At 42.0% G+C, this 15,761-nt stretch overlaps 1 protein-coding gene across 1 annotated transcript in view; it reads right to left on the bottom strand.

Annotated features, from left to right (window-relative positions):
• LOC133409511 (homeobox protein Meis1) overlaps positions 1–15,761 on the bottom strand; it is a 98,250-nt gene that overhangs the window by 28,075 nt on the left and 54,414 nt on the right. Inside the window, exon 9 of the mRNA XM_061689613.1 lies at positions 31–107. Within this exon, the coding sequence (XP_061545597.1) occupies positions 31–107 (77 nt within the window). The remainder of the gene's footprint in view (positions 1–30; positions 108–15,761) is intronic.

Below are 15,761 nucleotides of genomic sequence, written 5' to 3'. Positions count from 1 at the left end.
CGCACACGCGTGATGGCGAGCTTCTCTTACCAGTTGTTGACTTGTAGGATGGTGAGGCCCGTGTCTTGTGCCAGCTGCTTCTTCTGTTCCTCTGACGGGTACGGATGCTACGGGAAAGAGAAAATCAGCGCGGTTTAGTCCACTTCCTCTCAGGGGAGGGGCTTATTAGACTCAAGTGAATGTTGTTAATATGTTCGATCACAAGTTGAAGATGTTATGTTGTGTACATCTACAATTGTTCGGCCAATCCAAATATTCTGAAAAATGGTCAAATCAACTACGGCTTAGAATGTCAGGTTCAAAGACATTCTAGAACCTTTTTTCTTGCACCTATTAAAAGATCGAGGTGAACGTATGCATATCTTTGAGCCCGTACTTTATGTATCATTCTTGATTAGAGAAAATCCATAATAAATTCAAACTTATTTTTCTCTTTTTTTTTTTTTCTTCTTCTTCTTCTTCTTCTTCTTCTTAAGAAAAATCATTGAAGATGTACGTTGTATAATTATGCTACCCTACGGTTAAAATAAATTATCAAAAGAATCAAATTAATATGACATTCACGCTCACGATGAGTGTACACGCGCTCGGGTTTGGCTTTCGAGTGCGACTGGACGGTTGGAACATTAAGTCTGTCAAATCATACTTGTTTACATGTTCAGTCTTTTTGTATTTTTGCATCAATCAACTTCCCATTAGGAAGCATAAAGTCGTGTGAAGGAGACCTCTGCCAAGGCTAAAATGTGAGTGCGCATGGATCCATACCTAGATTGGACCCAAATTCCCGACATTATTGAATAGATGGAATCACTCGTTTAGATGTTTGGTCTTCTTGTATTTCATCATCCCAACAGAAAGTGTATATTCCCAGCTACAGGTCTGTTTAAGTGTTCCTTTAATACACGTGATCATATAATGCGCTGAAAACATGCAATTGAGATTGACTGAGCAACAACAGTTCGGATACAGCATGAGCTCATGCACAAAGAACACAACAATCGGACGTGCAAAATTGGTGTGGCGCCAGCCTGTTTCTTTCTCTTTTTTTTTAGTCTTTCATGCAGCATAATGAACAGGACTGTGTTTTGTTTGAAGGGTGGCAGAAATAGCAGAGAGGAGCCTCGCTCTTTTTTTTTTTTTTTTTTTTTTTCCCCCCTCCCAGCATTCCCCTTGTCCATGTGATGGGCTGTGGCGAAGGAGAAGAAAAAGGAGGAGGAGGAAGGAGAAGGAACACAAGGACGCAAATTCCATGCAGCAAGTTATAACTGCATTGTCGCCTCTGGCCAAACTGCTGTCCACCCTGTTTGTGTGTCTATTCAAACAAGCTACACTTAGAATAACTCACAATAGTTTGCAAAAAATAAAAAATAAATAATAATAATACCACAATACGCTGATTACGTGCATATCAATTCATTGGGAGAAAACCATCTACGATACATCACAATATCAAGAAATTAAGGGAAACTATAATATATAAGGATACTTACGAGCTATGTAACAAAAATGCTCAGGTAGCATGTTAAAGATGAAAAAAAATAAATTGTCCACAGGTGCGCATGCTGGTTTGACTATATCCGCACTGCAATTGGCTGGCGATCGGTCCGGGGCGTATCTGGCCTCTCCTCTGTGTAGCTCCTCTCACAAGCACAATGAATACATTTTCAAGTCATCGTGTGAGGCAAAACCCCAAACAAGCTAACATTATGAAGCGCACAGTGATGAATATTTGATTTATTCATCCATCACTGCATTATTTAATGTTAGTGTGAATGTCTGTTTGTTAATACGTGCCCTGTGATTGGCTGGCGACCAGACTTGCCCAAAGCTGCTCAGCCACGACCTCAACGAGTGCTACAGAAAATGGATGGTTGGAGAAAAACACTCACAAAAAAAATCAAAATCAAAATCGTCACTTGGACACCAGATTTGACCATTGTTAGCACTGTTACTGCTTTTATTTTGCTAGATTTCTACTTCCTGTTTTTGTACCTATTCCCATTGGCTTGATAAACTCGGACAGTCAATGCATTGCGCATTTTTTTGGAAACAAAAGGATTTCGATTTCGATCTTCTGCCGTGCGTTAAGGCCAACTGTCTGTGCACTGAGTCGAGAAGTAGACTACAACGCTAGCATCTCCCGCTAATCCGCTAACATTTGGAATAAAAAGGTCGTTTTTCAAATATTTGATGAAAGATTTCTTTCCACCATATGTAATACAATAGAAATATGGTGTGAAATGGTCCGCCAAAAGTAAGTACCTTGGTTTTCTAAATTCACTGTTTGGTTTACTGAGGGTTAAGTCAGGGAACAAAACAGCTCAAATCTTTTCTTTTTCTTTTTTTATCCTTAGCAAAGTGCAACATCAATAGTTTGTCTTCTTTTTGGGAAGCAAACCGTGCAGACAGGTTTAGTGTTCAGTCTGAATAATTATGATATTGAAATGAGTTACGCAAGTTCGATGTACGGCCAAAAACGTGTCACTCGCCATGATGTCTGCTAGCCTGAGGCTGCGCTGCACTGTGTTAATAGGAAAATTCTGGCGAGAGCACGACGGAGTTACACTTCCTGCCCTTTACCTATTATGTTCTGTGCGGTAACTCGGTACGCCTCATACAAAATGTTCTATCCCGGAAAATCGGAATTTGTCAAAATCGGACAGATGCAAGCGCAAAGCTGCGCAGGGACGGCTGATTCGAGGCGCCGCTCGTCATAAAACGCCATTGTTCAGGCTTTTGCTTCGCTTCGATCCGGCGTACAAACGACGTGCCGCTAGCGTGTCGGAGCTCGTCATGTGAGCGTTTGATACGTTTTCCAGTCAGCAAAACAAAAGGAGGCTGAGGTCAATGCAGGAGAGTCTCACTCGTGATTTAGGGGGGAGGCCCGATAAAGGGGGAGGGTCCACGCCACTGGCTACAGTGCAGAACAAATGCAGCCTGTTTGCGTGGTTACACGCCCCGCTTCTTCTACACCTGATTTTTGACAATTCTTAAAAGTCGTGGACCCCCTTGACAACCACTCGTATATAACCTTTAAAAAAAAGGAAAACAAAACAATTTCTAGCCATTAAATGCATAACAAAGTGTCACTATATATCATCACCTTGCTAAACTAATGGCCGAAATACCTTTTCTGTAATTTTTTGATTTTTGTTTTTTTGCCAAAATAATCTGGCGACATTGAACAGATCTACCTTTGTGGCGAAAAACGCATTTTTATCATCTTAAGTTAGCAAACATGCTTCCTATCCTGCGAAAAGAGCTGCAGAATGACGGAGTGCAAAGCAAACAGCCAAAAGTAAAAGCATCTTTTGAACAAAACAACACACATACAGCACATTGAAGAACACAATGCGTTCTTATCCTCCCTTCTTGCTTTTGTAGCGTGCCAAATGAAGTCCAATCTGTCACAACTGTGAAGTTTTAATATGGTTTGTGATACTGTGTCTCCTAATGGCCTTTGGCTTGGACTCAGCGTGCCGAGAGAGCGAGAGCGAGAACGTGTTCTTGAAAAGAGCAGATGGAAAGTTTCTGCGCATCCTCCCCTCCTCCTCTTCCTCCTCCTCGCTCCCTCTGCTCTATCTTAATGATATGTCTTCTCCAAATATACAACCGCTTTCATGAGAACTCGCAGCCTGGTCTCTGCGAGCATGTGGCTGCCAGGACAGAGGGGAGGGACGCGAGGGAGGGTTATGTTTTCCCTCATCTTATCAGTCCCACTCTGTGCTATTTTGCGTGTTAATATAAGTAAGTGCTCCTTTGCCAAACCGAACGACAACGGGGTAAGGCGCAGACCTCCGCCAAGGCCTTCGCCGATACACAGCTCATGTATTTGTTTGAGTTTTGTCATTAAGATTCTCTAGAAAAAGCACGGACATCATCAGAAGCATTGAGCTGCACTTTTTTCATTCTCATTCCAGAAAATTGTATTTCGTCCTAAAAGTCGATTCTCTTCATTTCGTAGCATTCCTTTTGGATGCACTGCTTCCTGTATGTGTATGTCAGATTTGTTTTCTTCTATCCAATCATATTTCCGCCTCTATTTGTTGCTATGTTCATCTACAGTAATCTGCCCAGGGCCGTCAGAATCAGTCGTGCTGCTGGATGCAACTTCAACTGTATTAGCAATGGGACTATTTCTTTAACCAATCAGATTTCAACTTCGTCCTCACAAGGCGACAACCGCACCATTTTTCCGGCCTCCGATTGGTTGGTCAGAGAAAAACAGTTCGACGAACAAAACACATCTGTAGCAAACTGCACATAATACATTTAACAATCAGTATATCTAGTGAGTATGATTTATTTCATTGAATTGTTGGATTTTGTTGCATTATAAGATAAAGATTGATTCTGACCTGCTCGACATAAACGCAACACGACATTTCATGACTTTTTCACTGGAATTGACTGTTTGTTTTTTCCATTTGAGTCAAAACGGAGACGCCTCTCCCACTGTCTAAAACCAACAAGTGGCCTGCTAACTAAAAACCAACGTACAACAAACGCAAAAATATACTTCACGATTTCTTTCACTTTCATTACAGGACTTCTCATTACATTACAGAGACACTTCTCCCTACCCCAGGACAAAAGAATTGGTGCAATTCTACTGCATTAACATACTAATGGGGCAAAAAATTCTATCATAATGTTAAAGTTTGACTGGAATAATGACTAATCACCACACAAATAAAGTGTCATATTTTCGTAATGCTGCGATAAAAACACGTCTCCCCCTGCAGGGCAGGTAACTGCCACATGTTGGAAAGACTTTTTTTTTGCTGCGGTGATGCTTTAGTTTACAGTGACGGGGAGGATTAGTTCACAAACGTCTTCATCTCGCACTGTCAGCACAAACAACCCCCCCCCCCCCCCCCGAGGAGCATCAAAAATACACTTTGACAAGAAACATAAGCGCTGACGTCGCCAACTCCAGTCAACTTCACAACCGCCCGCGATGTCTAAAACGGCGTACATGCACGGCTTTTTATTCGCCGTACTCCATCCTCGTCTTGCCTCCTCGCTTATTAGCGTTGTGGCGATATCGCGCCGCATCTTTTCTACTTAAAGCTCCCCGAGCCTAGACGCTGGCTCGACACGGCGCATTAGCTTTTTAAAAAGCAGAGCGCAAAAGGGGATGGGGGGGAATTGTACGCCGTCACAGTCATGTGATACGGCTCCCGAAAAAATAAAATAACAAATAGAGGCCGTGACGCTGCACTGGCAGAGTGGTGGTGTGGAGATGCTTTATCAGCAGATGTTCGGCTTTGCCACAAGGCGCCCTGATGCCAGCCACGACAAACAACAACCGCAGTAAACATCTTTGCTCGTTTGTTTGATTGCAAGGCGATCTTTACGAGCTAACCCTTGTTTTGTTTTGCTTTTTGTTTCATTGCTTTACGCAGAATTTTGTAGAAAATCCAACTTAAGCATCACTGCATGCTGAAACAGATGAGACAATTCCAAATGACAAATTGTTGAGTACTGCCTCAATACACGACACAAATACTCGAGGTACATAAAAAAAAAAAATAATACATTTTTTTTTTTTTTAATCTGAAAAATAGTCATCAAAACTATTTTTGATTCATATTACGGAATTAAATTAAGACATTTCGAATGAAAAATACTTGATATATAGCAAACATTCTATTTACTATTTTTAATATATGTATGTATTGTTGCAATATTGCATAATACTATTGTGCCTTTGCTGTGTATTTTTTTAAATGTATTTGTTAAGTTTGAAAAATAATTTGTTTGATTTTTTTAATGAATTTTACATAGATTTTTATTACATTATGTATTGTACTAAATTGTATTTTTTTAAAATGTTTTACTTTGTATTATTTTGAATGAATCTGAAATAAATTTGTATTGTATTATTTTATTTTGTGAGCACAAAACGTTTTCTCATTGTGCCAAACTATTAAAGCAGGTGTTGTTTATAATTGTCATTGTCACATTGGTACTTTTCAGACTTATTAGACTGTCAAATGTACATTTTTTGTACTTTATTTGTTTTACTCCGGTACAGGAGTTCCATCAGTACTTTTATTTTTTACCAGAGGTTTTTTTTTTTTTTTTCCACAGTCATATTTGCTTCCCCATAAGTAAAGAGTGTGCGTACTTTTCCCCACCTCTGCCAATGCTAACTTCCTTAGCGCGCAGCTACGAGTGTGACTGTCACGTTGCCTGGGCCGTGACCCCTTTTACACCGGGCTGCCCCCGGAGGATCAAAACGGTCTTACGCTGACAAGAGCTAGCATGCCGCTAATGGCCGCCTCGGAAAGACTTTTGTAAACAATCCACAAGCGGGACGTTGATTCCTGCTTGTTGACTTGGCAGGTGAGCGACAAGCTGAGCAGCGGGCCCGCTCCCAGACGGCTAATCTGGGGGGCCTTTTTTTTTTTTTTGGCCCGAGGGTTAGATACACACACACACACACACACACACACATTCAGGAACACACTGTTTACTGCGAGTGCTGCCAGACCAGTATGAGGTTGCCTTAAATATTTGGGGAGGTGAGCACATTGTTATGCCAAAACTCTGAGCAAGTGCAGACTTTCCAACATAAGCCGCGCGCACTCCACAAATTCGCTTCCTGTTCAGTCGTCGTCTAGTTGCCGTCTTGTAAGGTAATGGAGTAAAACTACTTCATAACTCTACTTATGTATGTAGTTTGCGTCGTCATTTATATTTCTGTCAACTTTCACTTTTACTCCAACTCTCTTCGATGATTTTCCCAAAACAATTTTCGTTACGCATTTCTACAAAATCAAATCAGAAGTGTTTGCTAGCAAACAAAGGTTATCTTTACGATAACCTTGAGCAAAAATATTGCGGTTTCAATTACAGCTGTGTCATTTTGAAATGTTCGGGCAAATATTCTTTTTTTCCCCCACTGAACGCAAATTATTTGATTTTTAAAAATATAGTAAACGAAAAAATCTCAATAAAATCAAATGTAGTACAACAGTAAAAGTACGGATTTCTCAGAAAATGAGAAGCGACTTCTCTTTTTTTCTGCGCTTTGTGAAATCTATCATAAAGTAGAAACGAGCTGATGTTAGCCATGCTAGTTAGCCAGTTATCTGCTTCAGTAGCAAGTCTACTGAATTTATTTCACCAACTGTAGACACGCTAACGTTCATAGCTCGTCGCGAGCGTTCGTTTCAAGACAGCGTTATCGTAATATATTAACGTAACCTTGAAGTGTGATATCATATTGGACGTATTGCGCTCCTCTAGCGGCAACTCTTGGTAAGCGCATTTTGAATATACTTCCTGTAGCAGGAAAACATTCCGACGACTTTTTCAACAAAGGGAAAAAGTCTCATAAATGAAATGTAAAAAAATAAAAACGGAATAAAAAATTCCAACCACTCTATACAGGACGAGCCGCACGTGTCCGCCGACATCCCTTTGACTTCGTTAGGGAAACGGGGCACACTGGCCGGACAAAACCAGGCGAGAAAAAGACGGGATTAAAGAGAAAGAAAAGAGAGCAAACAAAAGAAGAAAACAAAGCCCGTCTAACCTAATTTCCTCTGATTCGGGCCTGCTCCAGAGCAGAAGAACAAAAGACACTCCAAAATAATAACACCCCAAAAAATGCGCTTAAACGTCTCCGAGCTTGTAACATGAATAATTCAGCAATTGGCATTTTGTCATCTAGTGTCTCTCGCTATCTCCTGGAGATAAAGGGAGAGGGGAAAAAACAGATGTTTTCATGCATTAATGAGCACCTTTCCAGGCAAAAAAGAAAAAAAAAACAGCTTTTGTTGGTTAAGGGAATTCCCTCAATGCTGTACAATTTAGACTCTCCATTGTTTTTTTTTTTTTTTACTTTTACTTAAGAGGATAACTCAGTACAGTGGTGCCTTCAAATACGAGTTGAATTCGTTCCATAGCCAAGCTCGTAACATAAATCACTCGCACCTCAAGTCATCTTTTCCCATGGGATTGAACGGAAAAGCCGTTCATCCCTTCCAGCTCCCCTTAAAAAAAGAAATCACATTTTTTGTAGTGTTTTTACTCAGGAAAAAAATATAGTACTTCACAAAAAAACATAGATACAACATAATTACATGGAATGTCAAGAATGAAACAGTTCGTGCATCGTGATTAAGTCAGTGTGACTCCTTCTGGTGTGCACGACATGGCCACCAAGGGGCAGTATAATACAGTCACGCATACACAAACAAAGAAGAGTTTCACAACTACGGTGACTCAGTAAACTGCAGTAATATTAGTCATTTTTTGCAGAGGACAAATAATATATATATATATATATATATATATATATATATATATATATATATATATATATTTGCATTCAAATATCCATTGCTTCGTAACACCACCACCGAGATGCTATGTGTTACCCGTCTATGGCGATTCTCATTATGTGTTAGCATTAAGCTAGTGGACTTTAATAACAAGTATCTGTACTTCTACTTAAGTACGGAGTGTGAGTCTTTTGGCCACCTCTGGCGCTTCAGAAGACATGGACGATTCCGGCACGTACGCGCATGATCGCTGACAGCCAAGTCTTGACAAAGCTCCATTTCGGTTGGTGCTAAGAACGAGGGCGTGCTTCGTGAGCCGTGGCCATTCCTGCTCGGGGGGGAGGAATTGTCGGAGATGGCCCGAACGTTTCGCGACACCTGCCGCCCGTTTATGGCTCGCCGGCGGGCTGCTCGTTGGACTGCGCCTGATGAGCCGGGGCTAATTCAAGGGGTGATTATGTAGTTTGCTGGACCACTAAACCTCTTTAAGCCCGTAATTACTGCCTATTTGAGCGAGGGGAGGTACTCCAAAAAGCATCGGTGAACGGCAGCCACAGCTGGAGGCTGACCACCGTGAAGGCGGGGTGCCGGTAGGCGGGGGTGTGCCACCACAGAGGGTAACAGTGAGATGCTCCATAGAACAGCAGATTCAGCATAAACAGCATAAATTCAAAAAGCCAAGCAGGTTGGCGAAGGCCGCAACCCCTCATTCACTCACTCATTCAAAAATAAAATTCATATTTTTGTCATTGTTCCTTAACATCATCTTTTTCTTAAAACACGTCACCTGCCTTGAAAAATATTTGCTTTTTTTTTTTTTCTTTTACTAGACATCTCTGAAAAGCCCGCAAAACACGGTTTAAATCTAAATGAAGCTTTCTTTTTTCTTTTCCCCCCCATGAAATCAGACGTGCTTGGTTGGAAAACCCAACTCATGCAACGTTGGTCTGATCACACCAATTTTCAAGATGTCAGAGCGGCCCGGAATTAGGTGGAGGTGGCCGCCGGAACAATTAATATGGAGGGAAATCCTTGGCTGTTTCTTGGTTTAGTTATCAAGAGGACGAGAATTTGACTGGTCTTGGCGGAGGTCTGGACTCTTACATAAGCCGTCATTGTTTCGGCCTTAAACTATGTTTAGATATGATATTATGATGAGTGATGAGTAAATGCCTTTTTAAGGACATTCTAAGCGCAGACACTTGGTTCGGGATGTTCATTTGTCCGAGCGCTCACCGAGCACGTTTGATTTGCATCGTTGCGACTTTCCCGTTGTCGTGGCGTATTTCGAGCGGCCAGACTTCGAATGAAAATGCGACTGCCGCCGAAAGCCGATCCCGCGGAGGAAGCAATTTGGGCGCACACTAATAACCTTGCCGATATTATTACGTTATTAGCATAATTACCCTTTTGCCCCTGACGTTTTAATTAGAAAGTCAGCTTTGGGGAGGGCTGGTAAATGCTGAAAAGTAGGTGAGGTCATTTCACAATTGCTCCCTGATGCTCCGGAGGACGAAGAAGCTCTGTGACGTCTCATTTTGAGTACATCAACACACACAAGATCTTCTCACCTGTCCCTGCCCTCTTCCATCCATCTGCTCTATATTTAGCTTTTTGCCAAGCATTCTCATGCTACAAACACCCCAATACCCTTCCCCCTCTTTTATTGTCCTTCCATTTGCCTCCTCCTCATCCTTTCGTTAAGTTGCCGTTAAGTGCGCAGCTCGGCCTCCTCCTCCTCTTCCTCATCTTCTCCATCAGTGCACCACTACGACAAATCAATGAGCTAATCCGTGGTAACAAACAAGTGAGCATCAATTGCTTCACCTCCCGATTTCAGGACGGAGGTGAAGTGTGCAAGGTATTTACAAGAAGAGTCGGGAAATAAGACAACTCGAGTTAAAAAAATAAATAAAAGAAAACGGAAAATAGCATCCAGATGGGGGAAAGTGAGGAAAATGTCATGTTTCTTTCTTTTTTTAGATCTGAATTCCAGCATCACGGCTAGCTGCTGGTGGGCATTCACGACCTGCTTGACTGGATATAGGAATCGCCTCGCAACAGTGCACGCACACGTACGCGCACACACGCACCCACGTGACCCGACAGCGACTTCAGCGGTAGCGTCACGCGGCTCGTGCTGGACTAGCGTTTAGCACCTCCGCCTCACTTCTTGTTATACTTCTTTTTTTTTTTTTTTTTTTTTTTGTAAATCCAAGCTAAGATGGACTGTTTTGTCTATTTGACCTTTTTACAGTTCTTTGTACACTTGCTAAAGAGTGAGACACGTGAGGTCGCATTACGGCTTTGTCATCAATGTTAAGGCTGAGTGTTGCTAAAAGTAGCGGTTAACATATTTTCACATTTGTATGAGAGTTAAGAATGCCTGTGCAGTCCAACAACGTTTTATGAAGGTGACAGTTTGACCATGAAGTGCATCATTTGCATTTCCAGGATGTCCTACGGGGGGAAATGGCTTCAAAATTGCGAGCAAAGTGGAATTTGACAAGTGGTTCCACTGACCTAACAGAGAAGCGGGATTTACCAGCAGAGTGGTGGGATGCGTTGAATCTTGATCATTCCTACTTTCCATTTTCAATTGGCAATCGAAAATCCAAAGAAGAAAACGTGATTGATGATTTATTTTTTGAAGGAAATTTCGTCCTGGGGAATATTTTTCCATTTTGTATTTATGACCTGAGTATAATATCGACACATGAAAAATCTGACTTTTTTCCCTGTTAATTGAAGAAAACAACAACAACAAAATAATCGCTTAGTTACCTTTAGTCACTTTTTAATTTCTTGATATTTGATTGAAAAATTGATGATGTTGGACATGCATGAATATAAGAAAAACCTTAACCGTGCGTTGGGAATATTTGTTTGCATAAGATTGCGTCAAGGGGAAGTGGTGTGACGAGAGGGATACACAATCAGGCAACACAAACCCACTGATGAATGAGCTTGCAGATTATCGGCGTCTTAAAACGGCAGCTAACATCACCAAGCGAAAACACGCGCACGCACAAATAAATAACTCAAGTGACTCGGGCACGACACAGTCACTCACACACACACGTAGAATGTGTGGGGCAGTGGCCATATAAGTACAAGGTATGGAGCTGCTGACTCCAGCCAGAAAAGAGATCCGACAATCCCGGATCACCAAAACAGCCTTAACGGATAACGGCTAACAGCTAGCGCTAATGTGATTTCACACTGAAGCAGAGTTAATATATTGCTGGCTGAACACAACCATGTCACACACGCACACGCACAGCGCACACAAACGCCAAGGGTATGCTAAACTTTCTTCAAAGCTGCTGAACTTTATTTAAGGAGTTTTAATGTAAAACTGCTGATTTGTACTTGCAAAAAGTGCCGGTTAAGGGGGCGGATCAAGCCATGGACTTCCAAGTAGACAAAACCATAACGCTTCCGCATTGCCGTGGTTCGCTCGTCACAAACTTACCTGTTTGCGTTTCTTTCCCCGTGCAACCAAAGACCCAGCTATTCGCGAAAAATAAACTAACCTCTTCGTGTTTTTGTGCTCTTTCCTAAACACCTGAAGATGCCGCTAGATGGCGCCAAAGCACTGTCTAATACGAAAATAGTACATTCGTGTCGAGGAAGTACGTCGAGGCAATGCGACTGTGAGACAAGCGTTATTATGTCGTTATTAATGTTATTAATTTAGGGTACTCAAAGGAGCATTTTTATTTTATTTTTTTCATTGATGTGTTTCATAATTTCTCAATGAATAATGCATGAATCTTAATGACAAATTAGCAGGGGCTGCTACATCCAATTAGGATTGTTGAGCCTTGGCGGAGGTCAAAGTGCAACGCCACCCCGGATGTTTCCATCCATGCCAGCTCGACGGCGAAATTCTGACCGTATTTTTCACACACTTGCACTTGCCACTCACACTCGAATAAATACCACGGCGATGGTGCGGAAGTCCGCAACCCACCCATGCGCTGATGTCACCCTTGTGTGTGTGTCTGCTGGTAGCACTCAACCAAGAACGATTTATCGTTCTAGAGTTATTAGTCTTAGTTATTAGCCCCAACAGCACGCGCACACGCACGCGCGCACGCACACACGGGCGTGTTGATAACACACAGTTGATAATGAAAGCGAGAAAGAATGTTAAAGGGCGCGTGAGCATGAAACCATCAATCACGTCACTGATGGTGAGTTCGCACGCACGCACGCACGCACGCACACACGCACACACACACACATACATACGCTTTGTTATCATGCAAGTGGGTGCATTAATTGTAATGTATATATCAATACGGAGGCCATGTTGCTATGCTAACTGTTAGCCGCACCAAAATGTAAAATATAAATAGCTGGAAATGAAGGTCAACCATATATTTTATATTTGTATATTTGTATTTATTGTTGCTAAAGTCGATCAATCCTGCTCCCCATCCATCTCACCTACCATCTGTCTATTCTTTATCATTCTGTCTGTCCAAATAGCAATCTAACAACCACCCATCTAACCAGCAGGCTCCCCATCCTTCCTTCCATCCATCCATCCATCCATCCATCCATCCATCCATCCATCCATGTCTCTATCCTCCCATCAATCTATCCTTCCTTCCATTCAACTCCCCACCTATTATCATCTATCGAAACGCTAAACCCTACTACCGACCTAAGTTTTTTGTTTTTTCAATCGCTACAAACGACCACGACATGATCTCATATTCCATAAACAAGCTTTATTAGTTATTGCATGGCTTTGTGTGGGAGAGGTCACACATTGTGCCTCATAGCGAGGCGCCATTCTGACCTCCCACTCGGGTTACCAAATATGCTTCTTTGCCCCCGTAAAAAAAAAAAAAAGAGAGAAAAAAGAAAAAAAGGTCCATCCATCATTCTGTCCATCAATCAGAGAACAGATGGCCTTTCATGTAATCTGTGTCGGGACCGCCGGCTACCCCTCTGCCCTGGTCATATACTACCACCCCCACCCCAGTACCCCAAGACCACCAAGACCCCATGCAACACACCCAATGGCTCCCACTTGCATCCACACTCCCATGGGTCACTTTTCGCCAACGATGGCTCATCATGCCATCGTTTTTTTTAATACACAAACAAAAGCAAGTGTGTGTGAGCGCATGTGTGTGTGTGTGTGTGTGTGCGTGCGCGAGGGTCAGTCAACAAAAAAGATGCCCCCCTTGTCTGCCTTCAGTCTCTAGGGCCTGTCAAGAGGGATAATTGATGATGTTTTCATTACAAGGTGTGGGCCAATGTGGGGGTTGGGGGCACAAAATGAGCACACATACATGTATGTGTGTGCGTGTGTATGTGTGTGTGTTCGTCGGAGGTTGATTCAGCTGCCTCCCTCGTCCGATGCCATCAAAACCGAAAATAAAATATCAGATTTTCTTTTTTACAAAATGCAAATGACTGATTGTTAATTTTTTAAATTATTTTTGTTGTTGTTGTTGTTGCCACAAATGACTGACATTATTCAAAAACAAGCTCCGCCTCCCCCATCTTTGGCATTTGAAAATGATTGCGCTCATGTTGTTTTTTTGTTTTGTTTGGACAAATAGTCACTAGAGGGATCATAAAAAGTGGCTAACTTGGCAACAGTGAGTGTGCTTTCGTAAACTTTTGTTTGTGCAAGCAGTAAGAACGCGCCTTAAACCAGGGATTCTAAAATTTTCGCATCCAGGAAACTTACAGGGGAGAAACCTTTCCTCAAAATCCAACGCCGAGGAATGCTATATGAATTCAAAAGTTGCCTATTTTGAAAAAAACAAACAAAAAAAATCACGAGAAAGAAAGACGGGTAAAATGTTATGATAATAACATTTTCTTTTTTTTTTTAAAGAAAACAAAAGTCACTATTTTTAAATGAGCACAGATGTATTTTGCTGGGATAAAATGTGATTTTACGAGAATAGAGGTCGTAATAAAGTCGTAATTGTTTGACATTAAACTCAAAGTTAAACGAGGTAAAGCAAACAAAAGTCAGATTCCAATTTGTGAATTACAAAAATACAACTTTATTCCAGTAATAATACGCCCTTTGTCCTTAAAAAAAAAAAATGATGTGATGGTCAGTTGCAATCATATCAGAGCTTTTAATTGGCCCAAAGCTGAGGTAGGGAGGATAGCTTGCGGAGTTCGACAACCATCGCTTTAAACTACGAAGCCGCAAATAGGGGAAAAAAAAATTCAATAATAATAATAATAATAATCATTTTGGGGAATTGTCCTGAGCAATAAGCTCGATTTCATTGATAAAAAAAAATCTTTGAATCGCCCAGCCCTACATTAAATTCTCTCCTTTCATGTGCCTCCCCACCACAGCAATGAGACCACAATACACGCGCGCGCGCACACACACACACACACACACACACACACACACACACAGTGTCACACAGCCCAGAGGCAATCGAGCACCCCTAAATAAAGTATCACAGAGCGGGCAAAGAACAGCGACTTGTTCTCTGACGTCACAGCCGTCACGCCAGGCCGCTGGCAGATGCTCGCCGCCGTCTGTCCTCTCTTTGAAAAGCGTCAACGCGCCGGCGCCTCTGATTCCGACGGCCACCGAGAATGAATTAAGATCACAATCACGTGAGGAGGAGGAGAGATGACGGCGCAGCACGCGACGAGACGGGCATCGCGTCTTTGTTTTGTGATGGGAGCTGAAGACGGACGGTCAGCTGATGTTGTGCAGTCTCGTTCCCCCTCCTTTGCTCTGACGAGATGACAAAAATCACGGGGCAAGCATCGCCGGGACACGAGGCCAGTCCACTGCATGCGGGAAGACTTTCCACAAAGTCTTAGCGTGTTTAATGACCTTTTTGGGAGCCTCAACGTGCCGAACATTGGCCCACTTTTGCCAAGTGTGAGCTTCTTTGTGAGAAAAAAAAAACTCGTTTTTCATCTCAAGCCGAACGCCAGTTCAACAACAATGTCGAGGAATGCAATATGACCCTAACCGGTTTTCAAGGTGGTTACACCATGACTGAAAATCCTCCAATTTTGTCACATGACTGTATCCTGGGGTAAATTGATGAATTTTAGGGCTCCTGAACATGCCAAATTGGAAGCACGTATCCTAAACAGATAAGCAAAGCGACTTTCCGAAGCTTTTTGCCAACGTTTCGTGGCTTCGCCGCTTGCAGCTTGAATTATACTTATTTCGACTTTTAGGGGCTTCAACATACTCGAAAACTCTCCAATTTTTGTGAGTGTGTATTGTAGTGAAAATGTGAATACTTTAGGGAGTTCTAAACAGCATAGAAGCAGTGAGTGCCACGTAGAATCTATCTCAGTCTACCTAAACAAATGTAACATTGACTGGACTCGTTTGACTCAATTGGATACCTTGTGGCATTTTTAAGAACCTTAAATACTGAATTTAAAGGATTAAGTGTCATTTTTTTTAAGAATAATAAAAGCCTTTATTTTCAG

The sequence above is a fragment of the Phycodurus eques genome, chromosome 11 (genome assembly GCF_024500275.1).
Source record: "Phycodurus eques isolate BA_2022a chromosome 11, UOR_Pequ_1.1, whole genome shotgun sequence".
Taxonomy (NCBI): Eukaryota; Metazoa; Chordata; class Actinopteri; order Syngnathiformes; family Syngnathidae; genus Phycodurus; species Phycodurus eques.
Note: the sequence above shows the minus strand (reverse complement) of the source record. Positions and strands in the feature narration are given on the sequence as shown.